The following is a 15,925-nucleotide window of genomic DNA, read 5'->3' as shown; positions in this document are numbered from 1 at the left end:
GTACACCGTATACGATTCAACATTATTAACGCGTCCCATGAAAGATTAACTTGAGTATTTAATTATACATATTAAGTACATTTCCATACAATTTTATCATACATCGTTAAAAAAATGGTGTTATTTGCAAATAGTGTGTCTGTGCTCATTGGCGTAATTAGGACGTTTGTGTAGAGTAGATAATCCTCACAGGAGAAAATGGTGATATAAGGAAAGACTACGGGTCGTGCAGTACAGGGTGCTACTCACGATTTTTCTTCCACTTGTACCTTACGATAAAAAGTTTAGAACAATATTTGCAGGGTATGTGCACAATAGATATTAGTAAATCAATTTTTGAAAACAGTTTGTTCTCTTGGCAAAGTCAAGGTTATCCTGAGTTTTTTAAATAGGAACATACATTTTTTTTATGAAGAGCTTTAGAGGACATCGAGACGAATTCAAAACACATGTTACATGATATTTTTATTAACATACTACTCGATTTACAGAAAAGGAAATGTGAAGTACTTAGCTTTTGACTTTGGTAGTGTAACCATTATTTGATTCCGAAGAGATTACTGAATGTAAACACGCGACTAGAATGTAAGAAAAATACACTTTATTTAATTACGTGTTCAAAATGTATGCCGCCTTCCATCACGTAATATTCCGGTCTTTTACTTCACATTTCCACTTCTGTAAATCGAGTAATATGTTAATAAAAATATCATGTAACATGTGTTTTGAATTCGTCTCGATGTCCTCTAAAGCTATGAATAAAAAAAATGTATGTTCCTATTTAAAAAACCCAAGGTGACCTTAACTTTGCCAAAAGAACAAACTGTTTTCAAAATTTGCTTTACTAATATCTATTGTGCACTTCATACCCTGCAAATATTGTTCTGAACTTTTTGTCGTAAAGTGGCTACAAGTGGGAGAAAAATCGTGATTAGCGTGACACCCTGTGGAATAGATATTAGAAGCGTCGAAATTTTCAAATCTAATTCCCAATTTTTTTTCATTTCTACACTTATTTCCAAATAATTACAATTTCCAAATTCTTCATTTCAGAATTTCTAAATGTTAAATTTTTACATCCACAAATTCTTGATTTCTTAAATTTCTAAGCCTCCAAATCTTTAAATTCCGAAATTACCAAGTACGCGAATTAGAAAAAGGACCAGCAACTATAAACTACATACCGCGTAACCTTTGAATGTCATAGGCTTTCTTCCTTTGCAACACCATTATCCCTAGGGAAATCTACCATACTCGATATTGTATATCGGCAATTTTTGACAATAAGGGTTAGACCCCACCTAATCACACCAATATCTACGCTATCCAAAATAATATTTATCCACATTTTCAACACGTTCGATCTTCTCTGAAACTGCTTCTTATTGCTTCTAAAAAAGTGCTGCGAAGAGGGGTTTACTTTTAACACGGGAAAATGTTGATAATTTCGCTTAGAATATAAAAATAACATAATATTACGAATTTTCATCAAATTCTGAACAATGAAAGTTTATGTTATAAATCAAAATACATACTAGTACACAATAATCGTCCTAATAAATATTAAACTTACTTAAAAGTAAATTTATGCGTAAATATCCTGTACATTTTTTAAATCTCTGACATGCTTATCAATACGTATCCAGTTTTTGTACGTTAATTCTTCATATTTAATCATTATTTTGGAATTATATTTTTCCTTTCATTGGACGTAATACATTTTCGTATTGCTTTAATTTTAAATTTGTAGAAAAATTTTTTTCTTAAGAACAGAATTTCAAGCTATAGCAACAATTATAGTTACCGATTGTACCATCTTGCTTGCAATTATAAGCAACCAGAAGTAATTTAAAATTTGTAAAAGACGTTTCACAACATACAACAAATCTCATCTGTATATATAATTATTAGCAGGAGTCTTATATGTAATAAAAGAAATAATTCTTTCATGTTTAGGAAGAAGTGGTGAGTACCTACTAGTGAACAATATCAATGTCAGTTCAAGAAGTGTTACATTAAGTCTGCGAAAATATACGGCACGACAAAGCATTCAATAACAAAGACTGTTCGTCACAAGTAGAATACAATTGATAAAATGAACAATCAATTTAATTCTTTGGACGAGGACTTTCTCAATTATTTGAATCAAACGAGATCAAATCATTTGGTTTGTTCCGATAAAATGTCATTCTGGCACACATCTGTAATCATCGCGCTTGATCCTATATCTATATGTATGTCTGTTATTAAGATGTAGATATACAGGATGTGCCACGTAAATTAGTCAAACAGTATCTTTCAAAACGATTGGAGATAAAAAATACAACAAAATTAAACGACGTCTGATGCATATTCTGGAATTTAATTTATGCATTTTTGTTATTATATTCATTAGTGCAGAAACTTGAAAATTTTTATATTTACAAATTTTCGAATTTACTAATTTTCAAATCACTAAGTTTATTTTTACTCTAAGAAATTTTCAAATTTGGAAAAGGAATTTAATAATTTTCAAATGTAGACATTTACAAATCTTGTGGGTTTGAAAATTATTTAAATTATGAAATGTTCAAATTTATAAATTTAAATATATAGTAAATAAATTTAAGAATTTACAAACTTTCAATTCTTAAAATTTTCATGTTGAGAAACTTATAAATTCTTGAATTAAGAATCTCTCAAATTAAAAAATTTATAAATTAAAAACTTTAAGAATCTAAAGGTTTAGAAATTTTGCAATCGAGAAATTTAGTTTCGCTTATATCCAAGGTCATATAACTAAGGAAAGTCTAACATTGACTTTACTGCAACAAGGACAGTGATTAGGTCTTTTCCCTCACTTTTTCTTTATATAAAACTACCATCATTACTAATCCCAACTTAATTTTGCTTCCTTTAAGAAATTACTTCAGACAAAATGTATTCTTCTCTGCCAAAAACAAAAAATACAGGAATGTAACTGATACATGTACATCAAACACGAATAAAATAACGAAAAATATTTATCAATATTTAGTATAGTATAAAACTAATCATTTTGGTATCTTTTTATAGAAGATGAGAAACTGCATTAATACATCCAAAGGTATAGGGTCGTATAAAAATAAAGGTTACATTTTTGCGATGCGTAAATAAACTAATTCCAAAATATGCATCACTTGACATCATTTAATTACTTTGTCCTATGACATTTTTCCATTTTCAATCGTTTTGAAGATACAGCTTGTCCTAACTATGTGGGACACCCTGTATATAGGCATTTGAAACGCTAACAATATCGATATACAATAATTATATATAATATTTATATGTATATATACGTATATGAATAACGTATATATAATACAATTTTACACTTACTTCGATTCATTGGAAAACGATATATTGCAGCATCTATTATGGTAATAGATGCTACATTATCAACAATAATAGTAATAGTAATAATAATAATAATAATAATAATAATAATAATAGTAATGTCAATGATAGTGATATAACAATAGTAACACGATAGTGGTCATAATAATTACGATGAAATAATATATAGATATTAATATATACAGCATGCGTAATACATTGTCGTTGTGAAATTACATGGTACAACAGTTAAAGTAAAAATAAACGCATCCCATTGAGTTTGACTTCAATGATTCCATATGACACGGCATCACAGGAGACAAACACGGGAGCTACGCTTTATCTGAACACGTTATTCTTTGGGACGTACTAAGACTGAAGGCTAAATTAGACGACATTCTCGTGAACGTAATTGTAACGATTCACTTACTATTTAACTTAACAATACCATCGTTTTTTTACTATTCGCAACATTTCATTTTATTCAGTCCTGATAAAATGATACGTGATATATAATAAAGAGAAACACACATTTTTCCATTTTTTCTCTATTGCGTCTTCAGATGAACAATAAATTTATGTTTTACATTGAAAACTTATTATGGAAACTTTTTCATACACACAATAATTACTGCATCATAAAGCATACTAGAGTATGTAACAACGGTTTGGTAATATTTATACTTGTGTTTCTATGTAATTAACAATTTGTGAGGCGCAAAGTTTTCAGTCCTATGATGTAAATGTAAACTTGTCTCTCGATCAACACTGGTGACGGCGTATTGAATTAGAGTACTATGCACAGGACATATAATTTTAGCATAAATGAAATTAAACAGAAACATTACTCCGCTGCTAATCACAAATGTACAGATGTATATTTAAAGAGTGTGTTTCACGTAATGACACTGAGAACCTTCATTTGCTTGAATACGAATAATCATTTATATCACTATTCCTCTCATTTTTAACTCACGGAATACATGTACTCAACGTTTTATTGTCAATCCAATAATCTGCCATTATACTTCATTTTTATACATACTAATTTAATGTTAGCAATAGTGTAGAACCAGCTACTATTATATAAGTGTCATTGTTTTAGAATTCGATATTGCAAGGCAATAATTAATCTTTTCTTTTCTTCCTTTTTCTTTTCTTTCCATCTTTTTTCTTTTTTTCTTTTACAAAATTCTATTGATTTCTGTGGTAAATTAGAGTGCCAACAAATACGTGTAATTTAATACATAAGTTTCCACGTTCAAATAATTGCGATGCATCAACAATTTGTTTACAGTCATCTCGTGACAAGTGAAAAACAGAAAGATCACATTCAACACTGATTACATACACGGTAAAATGGTTCTTGATGTTGTATGATTAATATATGCCTCTATGGATTCTTGAATATTTGTATGCTTTGCTAATATCTGTTTTATTCTCTAAATATTTTCGTCTCACAGCAATTATGATATGGTATATAATATTAAAAATAAGCATTGCGGAATAATTATTGTAGTTTACGTGAATATCTTTTGTAGCTTTCATTAGTGCAGAGATTTCGAAATCTTCTAACCGTTATGACTGCGTCCAGTTAACATATCATATGCATTCCAGTTCTGGTTTCACTATCAACATGTACAAAGTCGTTGTGCTTGAAAACATGTACGTTGATCACTTGGATGAATTAACGAGAAACTGCTTTGTTGATCAAGCTTACAATTTTCCAGACTTTTCCTGTTTGCTCAATTCAAGAGCTAAAGCTAATTCCGCTTCCTCCTTCTGTTTACGTCTACGTCTCTCTTCTTCGGTTTTTAAACTTTGTTGAGATGCCCAAACAAACTGCTCTTCTTCTGTCAACGATAATGGTGTATTATTACCATTCCAAATTTTACCAGTCTCATTTTTCGACTTTTTATCGTTAAAGCTAGCTTTAGATTTATAATGTGCAAAGTCCTGACCATGTTTTTTAATTAACTTCTCACTCTTGGCAGAAAATGCTTCGTCTATATCCACTGCTTTTGGCTTGGTATTAGAAAAAACGTCAGATTCAACAGTCTTTATATTTCTGTTATCATCGGAAAATGCCTTCATGAAGTCAGCATCAAATTTAGCATTGTCTTTGTCAATTTTGTTTCTAGTCAATGGAAAAGTATTTGAAAAATCAGCATCGAAACTTTTGGAGAAGGAATTCTCACGAGGAGGTATTGAAGTTGTTCCGTAACCAAATGGATCCACTTTGCCCGTCTCTTTGCTCTTATTAGCGTTCAAATCTTCTGCATCGTCAGCGAAAGGATCAGCTATGTTAAATGGATCTTCGTATCGGTAATCTCTAAAGGGGTCTTCCGTGAAGTCGGGCAACTTTGGATATACTGTATGTGCTCTGCTCGTTGGTCTCGGTGGCGCCGTTCGATTCGGTGTTGGTTCCGGCTGAAGCAGGTTTTTTCAGTGGTCAATTTTCATTTACTGAAAAGGTAGAACAAATAACGCGAAAACCGCTGGTTATCGTCAGGCTGCTGGACCATATATTGCTGCTGTTGAAATACTAGGAGATGTTAAATTGCAAGCGTTTCAAAATATTCGAGTTCATCGGTGTTAGTTCCATAATATGTAAATTATTACATAAAAAACTAGATCTAATAATAACATTAATTGCTGTACCTCGATCATTATATACTATAATCTTTGTTATTTTTATATTATTTCTATTTTTGTTCCTTTTAATTTCGTTAAATTTATATTTTTATTACTGGTTAAAATAATAAACACAAAACGAATGAATAAAGTATATATAAACCTAAACAGTATCAAGTTCAAAATTATTTATATAATGGAAAAGAAACTTTAATATGACCATAATAATAACAATAAAAATTGTAATATATTACTACTTATGCTTTATGTTCCAAAAATGAATGTTAAAATGTTGAAAATTTTTAAATCTGTATTTAGATACTCAAAACTTAAACATAATTAAGTATGCTAAAACGAAACTTCCAACGTTAATAATTTTTAATCAATATAACTCGAATATTTTAGTCAAATATGTACATACGTCAGTTTACTTGAATATGAAACAATCAAAAATTGCCATGCAACATCATAAAATGAAAGAATACGATATTGAAATAAATAAAACAAATTAATTAATTTGTAGACAGCATGCTCCAGAAGCCAGTTGAATGAATAAACTGAAAATTGTGCAGCTTCTACCTAAATATAAAACAAAAAATATAATTAATTCTTTTATAAACGTATTATACAAAATAACATTGTGATATATTGGAATGGCATATTGCATTAAATATCTTTCATATTTCAATGTAAGTATATTACTACTTCAATACTATGCATAATATTATACTTATGTCACACCAATATATATATATATTTTTTTTTTAAAGCTCCGAAACATAACGCATACAGTAACAAAATATAACATACTGGAAATTGGTGAAACTGAGGAGGGATGGGATATGGCCAAACTGATATGGAGGAACACTTCAAAAGAAAGGAAGGAAATAATTTATTATAATCAATAATATCATAAAATAATTGTTCTACTAACTAATAAAATTAAAGCATTGTTTTTAACAATTCTGTAATTAATTTAGAATTAAAGAGTGTATACCTTGGAATCAAAATTTGCAAAATCTGCAAATCCGGTTGAGCTAGTGAAAGTACTGTTGTTGTTGTCGATCACTCCTTGTTGAGCAGAGAAGGGATCCGTATTAGCGTTTGCAAAAGGATCAGGAGTGGGAGAAGGAGTAGGCGGTGCTGGTGCTGCTCGAAGAGGACCAGTAGGTCCTTGAGAAGGACGTGGAGGTGCTGGTCGTGGTGGCGGTTGTTTTGCCTTTTTAGGAGGAAGAGCAGGACTAGGACTTTCTGGACGAGGTGGTGCATGAAGATTTGCAAACGGATCATCTCCAAATGGATCCTTTGTTGTCTAAAAAAAAAAAGTAAAATAATGATCACAAATATAATAGGATTATGTTATTATTATCTGTATGTTTTCAAAACTTACAGTTATTACATTTCCAGTTTTAGTATCAGTTCTTTTACTATCTCCAAATGGATCAAAAGGATCTTGTTTTATGACATTACTATTATCAAATGCACTAAATGGATCAGATGTGAATCCTCCCTGTAATTATAAACCTTGTTATCAAACTAGAACTTATTTAAATGTTGTTTCTTATTATTTAACTTAAAAACTCACAGTATTTTGAGATGGAAATGCGCTCCCAAATGGATCTGGTGTTGTTGCTGCAAATGCTTCTTGAGCCTTATTTGATGCAAAAGGATCTTGTTCAAATCCATCCAAACCTGTTCCGTTTGCATTAGAAAATGAATCTCGCTTTTTCTCTTGTGCCCCATCCTCATTATACCTGTCAATATGTTAAAATTATAGTAGAACTACATTTTGTTTAACAGACATGACTGAAAGATATGCAAATCAAATACATACTCTGGTTCCTCAATTTCCGGATTAAATTGTAGACTAGTATCAGGTACAAGAGTGGCATCCCCTGCTGCAAGTGCAGAGTCATAAAGTGCAATTGCATCACTCATCTGTCGTTGCTGTTCTTGCAAATGAGTGATTTTTGCTTTAGCTTGACAAATTTGTAATTGGGTATCCTGTAAATTTTTTGTGAGTTCATTTAATTGGTCCCTGCTTTTATTTTGCTGTTGCTCTAATTGTTGTTCTTCTTGTTTCAAGCCTTCCAATTCTTGCCGTTTGGAATTCAGTTCTTCCTCTTGAGCACGTAAAACTGATTCTTGCTCTTCTGCTTGCTGACGTAATTTATCAACCTATTGATAAGAACAATAAAGTATTGCTTATAACAAACTGTTTGCAAGTTAATATAACATAAATATATTTTTTAATATATAATTTATACATATATTCAATCATGAATATATATCAGGCATACAGTGCACAATTTTATAAGGACTTTAATATGTATAATAGTTAAAATATAATTTTAGTTATATATATTATAAAAAATATCACACATGATGATAAAATTTAAGACTCAAATCTGGTTTAATTACTTGCTGCAATAATAATTTTAAAGTATAATCAATTTAATTGGATCAATTCATTTCACATTACGCAGTACATTACGAAATAAGAATACATTATTAAGTACCAGATCAAAACCTTAAATAAATAGTTGCAAGCAAATATAATTTTTCTGATGGCAACATATGCTACAGTTATTTTACCATGCATTGCAACAAAGCACTCTAGCATTACCTATGCAAATGTAATAAAAATAAATGAAGCTTTCCATAAATTAATATGTAGTATATTAATATCAAGTTATTTACTTGAAAATTCTTATACATACATACAACATTTAAATTACAGTATTATGTAATCTTCACATCAACTTCACATTTTTCTATATGGAAATAAGAACTAAAACGAATATCTGAATGCTATTTTTAATTTTTAATTTGTAATATTCCTATTTGTATTTTGTAATAAATTAATTTAAATATAGTATACCTTATTTAATGGTTACATATTATAGTTACGAAACTATAATATTTAATCAAAACAAAAAAAAAGAATAAAAAATAAAATCTGGATATACTGTAACCATACCTGTCCTCTACTAAAAGTAGAAATTTTTGATGTACCTTTTTTTGTTCTTCATGAATCTTCTGCTCGACTTCACTCAAATCTTTATCTACTTCTGCCTTCTACAAGCGAAACATAATAAAACTAAATCATAATAAAGAATCTAAATACAGCATAAAATAAAGTAATAAATAAATCAATAAATGCTCAAATACTGGTACATATATGTCTAAATAATATAAAAAGCAATTAATACTTTTGTAGTAAAAAAATAAAGTAATGAGTATATGATTTTTGGATAATTTGTATGCATACATACTTTTCTTTGTCAGTATTTGCATTGTACTAAATAACAGAAAATATGTAATGCGTATATAATTATTGAAAGTAGCTTTAAAAGTAGTAAATAACTTATTATGTATCATAAATACTATAAATTAAAAATCTTTAGTTTACTTATTTGGAAATATTTGCAAAATATATATTAAATTAATCTTAAAGAATAATAATAAATTATACTAACTTGCTTAAACAATATCATTTTATGAAATAAATATTTTTTAACATGCAGTAAAAAAAATAAGCATATATATTTTAGAATCAAACATGGTAAAATTATAACAATGAGTTGCAGTTTCTAGTACATTTCATTACAACATATCAAAAATTCAATTGACTTAATATAGAAAATGTTCACTATTAAAAGTACTATAAAATTAAAATACTTTTTAATTTGATATATGATATGTTAAGGAAAAAAGATATAACACAATTAATATGTAGTTAAAAATATAAAAAAACATGGTGGAAGTTTTACTACATGTAGCATTTTAACATTTTTTACAACATTACTTGTAAAATATTAACATTAAAAGAGAATGAATTATGTTTAAATGTTAATCAGATAAATTTTAAATATATTCTCTAATTAATTATCATAATTAATGAGAAAAGGTACTGTTACGATTTTTTAAAATGCTTTTAGTGTATTAATTCAAAACACTTCTAATACATAATTTGCAACATGTATCATAAATTAAAAAAGTTTTTAAGCTCTTAAAATGTCTATATGCTGTAATACATTTAATTATTTACAGATTTTTAACAAAAGCACTATATGTACGCTTCACAAATACACATTTTTATTAAATATATATATTCTCTCTATCTCTCTCTATATATGTATATACATGTACATATACATATTCAGTATATGTATATACACACACACATATATATATATATACACTGAAGCAAAGCTACACATTCAGCAAGCAGATTATTTAATTCTACTAAATTGTAGTTTGATTTACCTGAGCCTTCAAATCATTCAATCGTTTTTGCGCTTCGCCCTTCTGATTCTCCAATTGTTTTAATGTAGCAGCTAAAGTATCCAATTCACTTTGTAAACTTTTTATTTCACCATTTTTTATTTTAATATCAGCTTCTTTCTGAGCTATGTCTTGTTCCATACTTTGTCTTTCCCTCACAAGTTCTGCTATATCTTTGCTTATCATATCCAGCTCTGGATTCGAATATCCAGATATATTATTATTTTCCTGAACATAAAAATACATTATATATATTACATACATTATAGTTTATATAATAATTAATTTATGTAAATAGTTACCGCTACTCAATAATAAACGACACAAACATTTTTTTAAACTAAAACTTAAAAATTTTATTTCATCCAAATACATATAATTACATATAATTTCTAAAAACTACAATTAAAGATTGACTATTACAAATATCTAAACATCAAATAATTGAATTCAGTTCTTTAATATCTCTAACATTTATCTTTTATGATGAACAGTCTATTCATTTTCCAAAATGATAAATAATTTTATTTTTTTTTAAGATTTAAAATTTCATTTTATAATTTATTTCATTATTTGCAGCATATTATGTTTCTTAGCACTACATATTAAGTCAATCAATACTAATAAAAGTTTTGTCATTTAAAATATTCATTATAAATTCTTGAATGTATTCACGACGTGTTTTGTATTTAATTTCCCCAGAACTATCTATCTCAAATAAAGATTTTAGCCTTGCTTCTTTTGCTTCTTTCTGTAATTGTTTTACAAACATAATAGATTTTGCTTTCTGTGCTTTCAAAATATCTGTAGGAAATTTATGATCTAATGACAAAGGTGTAACTTTCACAAAATCTTCAATATTTAAAGTATTATTCTTTTCATTATATGTTGAATATACATTTAATGCTGTATGTAAATTATGCTCACGATTTTTTGACATAATTTCCTGCTTTAAATGCAAAAATATATATTTAAAATAAATGAAGTACTCAAAAATAATATTTCAAATTATATAAAACAAAAACTATATGAAACCAATAGTCATATATTTAAAAGTGATTTCCTATTAACCCTATATGTACATTAACAACATTGTTTAACATTGCAATAAAAATGCATTTATTAAAAAAATATAATGAACTTCGCAAAAAAATAAGTAAAATGTTAAATAGAAAAAAAGGTAATATATGTTCTATTATTTTTTAATAACTGTGTATAATAGAATTTTGTTTCTTTCAAGAAAATGAATTACTTCTGGATATTAATGAATTTGAATATCCAAGAGCAAATGAAACATGTAGGAAAATACATAGACAATTATGGAAAGAATATTATAATTGTTTAAGAAAAATATATTCTAATATTGAATCAAAAAAGACAATACACCCAATAGCTTTTACAGCTATAGAAGGAACTTTTACCACGTATGATGAAAGAAATGTTGTTCAAATACATCATATAAGACTAAAATTAATTAAACTACATATCCCTAGGTTACAATGTCAAATATGTATTTCTCCAATAGAAATATATAACAATAATAATATAGAATGGTACTACAGTAATAATACCCACAATGAAACTAGTATACCAGTGGAACAATTAGATAATATTTTGATCTCACCAGATGAAAAAGAACTAATGATTTATAATATTAAAGTATAAACATATTAAACTTATGAATAATAACAATATAAAATACATATATAATTGATTTTTATATTTACTTAAAAATTTACATTTTGAAGTAATATAAAACTTTTTATAGTCAGAACAAGCTGGACAATATTGGTGCAAATTGGGAGATATGTTATCAACATTTTATTATGTATCTATTGATACTAATCATGAAGACATAAAAGTTGTGTATCCTAACACTGCACCTAATATGCCTCATGCAACACCAAAACAAATTATAGCAGAATATAATTTAAATATTTATACAACGTGGGCTAAATGGTCATCGTGTTCTAAGTGCAATTTAGTTGGTAAAAAAGTTCGATATGGACACTGCACTATATCTCTACATGAAAATGATATTAAATCATATGCAGCAACAAAAGAAAAGCAACTCGAAGTTTACAGAAGACAAAGTATATTCTTTTTGTGTTATTCTCTGTCCTTAATTAGATATTAACTAACTTTTAATCAGAGTATAATAACATTTAGTTACAGAAGATGAACAAAATGAAATGGAAGAAAACACAATTCAAAGTGAAGTTTTTGACAAAAGTGTTAACGATAAAATAAGAATGATTTTAGATCTATTTAGAAATAAACTGCCCTGTAAGAGTAAACATGTACCAAAAGAACTTCTGAATATTCCAGAAATTAAGAACAGACAGACAGAAATGATGGTGCGATTTTGTAAGGTACTAATAAAATTTGATATATAACAATAAAATAAATATAATATTGAAAGCGTTTCATATACAATAGAATAAAATAATTTTAATAATTTCAATTCTAATAATCTTTAGATAAAATGCCCACAAAATAAAATATTTGAAGTGCGAGATAAACAAGGAAATGTAATTGAAAGTGCAAACAACAGTGCTGGTATATATTCCATGATCCAGGGAGTACCTGTTCCACCACCAACAATTATACGCACAACAATTTATCAAAGATATAATAAAAAAGCAATCCTTATATGTCCAGGGTAAAGCCATATTTAAAAAATTAAAACATTATTTTCCTATTTTTACATATTTTTTCAGATATTTAAATGCAGATATACCAATTACTTGGAATGTTAATAACAAAATCTTGAATCCAGAAGTTATTAAAAGTCAATCGCAAGGAAGAATTTATATTAATCCACAAATGCACATAATTTTCAAGTCATTAAAATTCGAAGATTCGAACGTTTATAGGTAAATAATTACATAAAGCTAAATAATAATTTTTTAAGTATAATTCATTTTATTTTTAGTTGTTGGCAAAAAGATAAAATCATTGGTGTAATGAAATTAACTGTAACTGGAGAATTAGAGTTACAAACAAATTATAGTGTAATTATGATTGGTGGAATTTTAATAATTATTGTATTTATGATGATATTTTGGAAAGCATTCCAAGGTCGTAAACGGTTTACAGTACATTAATTACATTATATACTGTATTTTTAAATTAAAATACTATCAATAAATAAACATTTTTTAAACAAAGCAAAACACTTACCACAATTGTATCAGAAGGTTTTCGCATAGAAGGCGGTATCATATCAGGAGTCAAAGTTGCAGGTGGGTCAATACCTCTTAACTTTTGTTTAATGAACCACATAGCCAGAGCAAATTGTTCTTTATTTAACTTCCCAGTTTGCATTGTGTCACAAAGACTCCTAAAATATAAATAAATAAATAATACATCCCATTTTTCACACATAATTAATATAAAAATAAATATATATATACCATATATCAGCCAATACAGTTTGTGGAAGTCCACTTTGAAGGAAGACATCTTTGATTTCAATACCTGAGACATATCCATCCATATCTAGATCAGCTTGCAAAAACAATTTTTCTGCTGCTATTTGATCTTCAGATGAAACTACCCATTGCACATTTGTCTGTATCACGAATTTTTCGATTGAATTTGTGATATACAAAAATTAAAATCATTATAATTTAATAAAATCTTAAATACCTTTGCTGTATCCATGCTAGGCATACTTTTTACAGAAGATACATTTGGTAAAGGTGGAATAGGTGGTGGAGCTGTTGTTATTATTCCTATAGATGCAGGAGATTTTGTTATAGGTATTGAGTCTTTTCTTTTACCAGGTGGCATTAATTCTGGCGGAAGTACACTTGGGATTGCATATTTTTCTAATGCTTTATATACTAAGTGCATAGCCTGTATAAAACAAAAAATTAATTCATTATAAATGGAACATAACAATTCTTTAATAATTGCTAATAATTCATAACTAAATAATAATTACATAAATACTTACAACAACAAATTCATGTCTATCCAGCATACCATCTTTATCCATATCTGCAAGGTCCCAAATTTTTCCAAGAGTATCCAAAGGAAGTTTACTATCTATAAGAACACCCTTTACTTTATTCCCAGGTATATATCCATTTGAAGGTTGTAAGCTATCAAAAAGCTGATCATATTTGGCTCTTTCTGATGGTTTAATAGACCAATCTCCGGTACTGACAGGTGTTATTACTGGCAAAGCATTTACTACGTTTTTAGAGTATGGTATAGAAATATCACCCTACAAATATATAAAAATAATCGATAAAAAAATTTATTTAATGCAATGCATAATACAATAGCTTACCATTTTTGGAGGTGGCAGTTCCAAACTTAAATTTGACATACTAATTTCCCTTCCTGCCTGTGCTAATGCACAAAGTTTAAGAGCAACAAAAAGCCCAGATTTATCTAATAATCCACGTGATTGAGGATCTGCCATATCCCATATTTCACCTAATATAGCATCACTTAGCTGGGATTTCTTAAGAAATCTCGCAGCTTCCATCGCACCAATCTGCCCACATCCATTGGGATCAACCTTCAAATATAGTTTAACTTAATATCCTCTAAATATGTAACTTTAAAATGTTAAAATTTATAAAAATATAAACTTGAACAAAAAAAAAAAAAAATAAATTTATATATTATTTCAAAATATGTAATACCTGATTATAATAGGCTTCATATATATCAGTATGGCTTCCAGCCACCTATAAACATAAAAAATATTATATTTATCCGCATTATGCTATAAACTATTACATTTTATTGGATACTTTAGATTTATATATAGATAAATTTTATAAATTTTAATTGCCGGAAATGAGTAGTATATCATAAGTGATATTTCCAATCGTATAAATGAATATTATAAGGTCAAATTTATTTGTAATACAGTAGTTAGTATGTAGTATATAACAATTTTATTGCAAAATTTATTACAAAATATATGAAAGAAGAAATACAGTTTTCGTAAATATATTGAAAGATTATTTGTACTGTCAAAATTGAAGTAATCAGCAGTACAAGTATGGGATCATTACGGATGTACATAGCAAAAAGCAATGATATTATTGTACTAAATAAAAATAAGTTTCAAAACAATATATTTAATAACAACCACATTATATGGAATATTATATCACGCTAGAAATATAAAAATTACAATATACCTGCGTGGGTGATGGCAGGGCGGCCATACTTGCATTCAACACTGACTTAACCAATCAGGCTGTGAATCGATAGTATGTCCTATTAACTATTTTACTTAGCATTTTGTGGATAAATTTTGATTGCTGGATACGCTGATATAACACGATACTTATATTTCGTCTGTTAAACTATTTACATGAATAGATATAGCCAAAGAAAATTGCCAACAGCACGAATTACTTCTATCGCTCGCCGAGTTCGATTGTCGTCTTGCGCTTTTACGTTTCACCTTCTTTTCATTAACCGATAATCATGCAAACTAGACTTCATGCGCACAGCGCAGTTAAACTTTCATTCAAATAAATAATAATAATAAAATACTATGGCATTTTATAAATTTTTAGCATTTAATGTATGTATAAAACATATATTTGTACATTTAAAAAGAAAATAATACGAAAATATTTATTATTAATTTCAATTTTCATTTGATATATAT

The 15,925-nt window shown here is 27.8% G+C and overlaps 2 protein-coding genes across 7 annotated transcripts; one reads left to right on the top strand and one right to left on the bottom strand.

The window, feature by feature from the left end:
• Window positions 1–40: 40 nt before the first annotated feature.
• Eps-15 (Epidermal growth factor receptor pathway substrate 15) lies at window positions 41–15,764 on the bottom strand. 6 transcript variants are annotated; one of them, XM_076530024.1, is made up of 15 exons: window positions 15,447–15,763; window positions 14,940–14,984; window positions 14,579–14,812; window positions 14,240–14,512; window positions 13,930–14,139; window positions 13,695–13,852; window positions 13,462–13,621; window positions 10,261–10,506; window positions 9,007–9,069; window positions 7,826–8,169; window positions 7,577–7,745; window positions 7,382–7,501; window positions 6,989–7,303; window positions 5,319–5,787; window positions 41–5,210 (listed from the first exon to the last, which is right to left on the bottom strand). In XM_076530024.1, the coding sequence occupies exons 1-15, from the start codon at window positions 15,471–15,473 to the stop codon at window positions 5,074–5,076; spliced, it is 2,970 nt and encodes a 989-aa protein (XP_076386139.1). In that variant the 5' UTR covers window positions 15,474–15,763; the 3' UTR covers window positions 41–5,073. The 6 variants fall into 6 exon arrangements, with proteins under 6 accessions (XP_076386139.1, XP_076386137.1, XP_076386138.1 ...); XM_076530022.1 differs by having other exon boundaries at window positions 41–5,787; window positions 15,447–15,762; XM_076530026.1 differs by lacking the exon at window positions 41–5,210 and having other exon boundaries at window positions 5,556–5,823; window positions 15,447–15,760.
• Window positions 11,491–13,434, top strand: LOC105662123 (uncharacterized; the record flags this gene model as incomplete). Its single annotated transcript, XM_012282380.2, has 7 exons — window positions 11,491–11,702; window positions 11,772–11,937; window positions 12,047–12,371; window positions 12,448–12,650; window positions 12,759–12,940; window positions 12,999–13,154; window positions 13,214–13,434. Coding segments are annotated over 7 exons (1,416 nt in total), but the record flags the coding sequence as incomplete, so codon positions are not given.
• Window positions 15,765–15,925: the final 161 nt, after the last annotated feature.

This window comes from Megachile rotundata, chromosome 3 (assembly GCF_050947335.1).
Source record: "Megachile rotundata isolate GNS110a chromosome 3, iyMegRotu1, whole genome shotgun sequence".
NCBI classification, from domain to species: Eukaryota; Metazoa; Arthropoda; class Insecta; order Hymenoptera; family Megachilidae; genus Megachile; species Megachile rotundata.
Note: the sequence above shows the minus strand (reverse complement) of the source record. Positions and strands in the feature narration are given on the sequence as shown.

Excerpts from the sequence above, each read along its gene's own strand:
- Eps-15 (XM_076530022.1), bottom strand. The coding sequence starts at position 15,473 with ATGGCCGCCCTGCCATCACCCACGCAG. Across the intron at positions 13,853-13,929 it reads CTAGCATGGATACAGCAAAG|ACAAATGTGCAATGGGTAGT; the intron begins GTATTTAAGATT and ends TTCGTGATACAG. Across the intron at positions 5,788-6,988 it reads TTGCAAATTTTGATTCCAAG|CCGGAACCAACACCGAATCG; the intron begins GTATACACTCTT and ends AACCTGCTTCAG.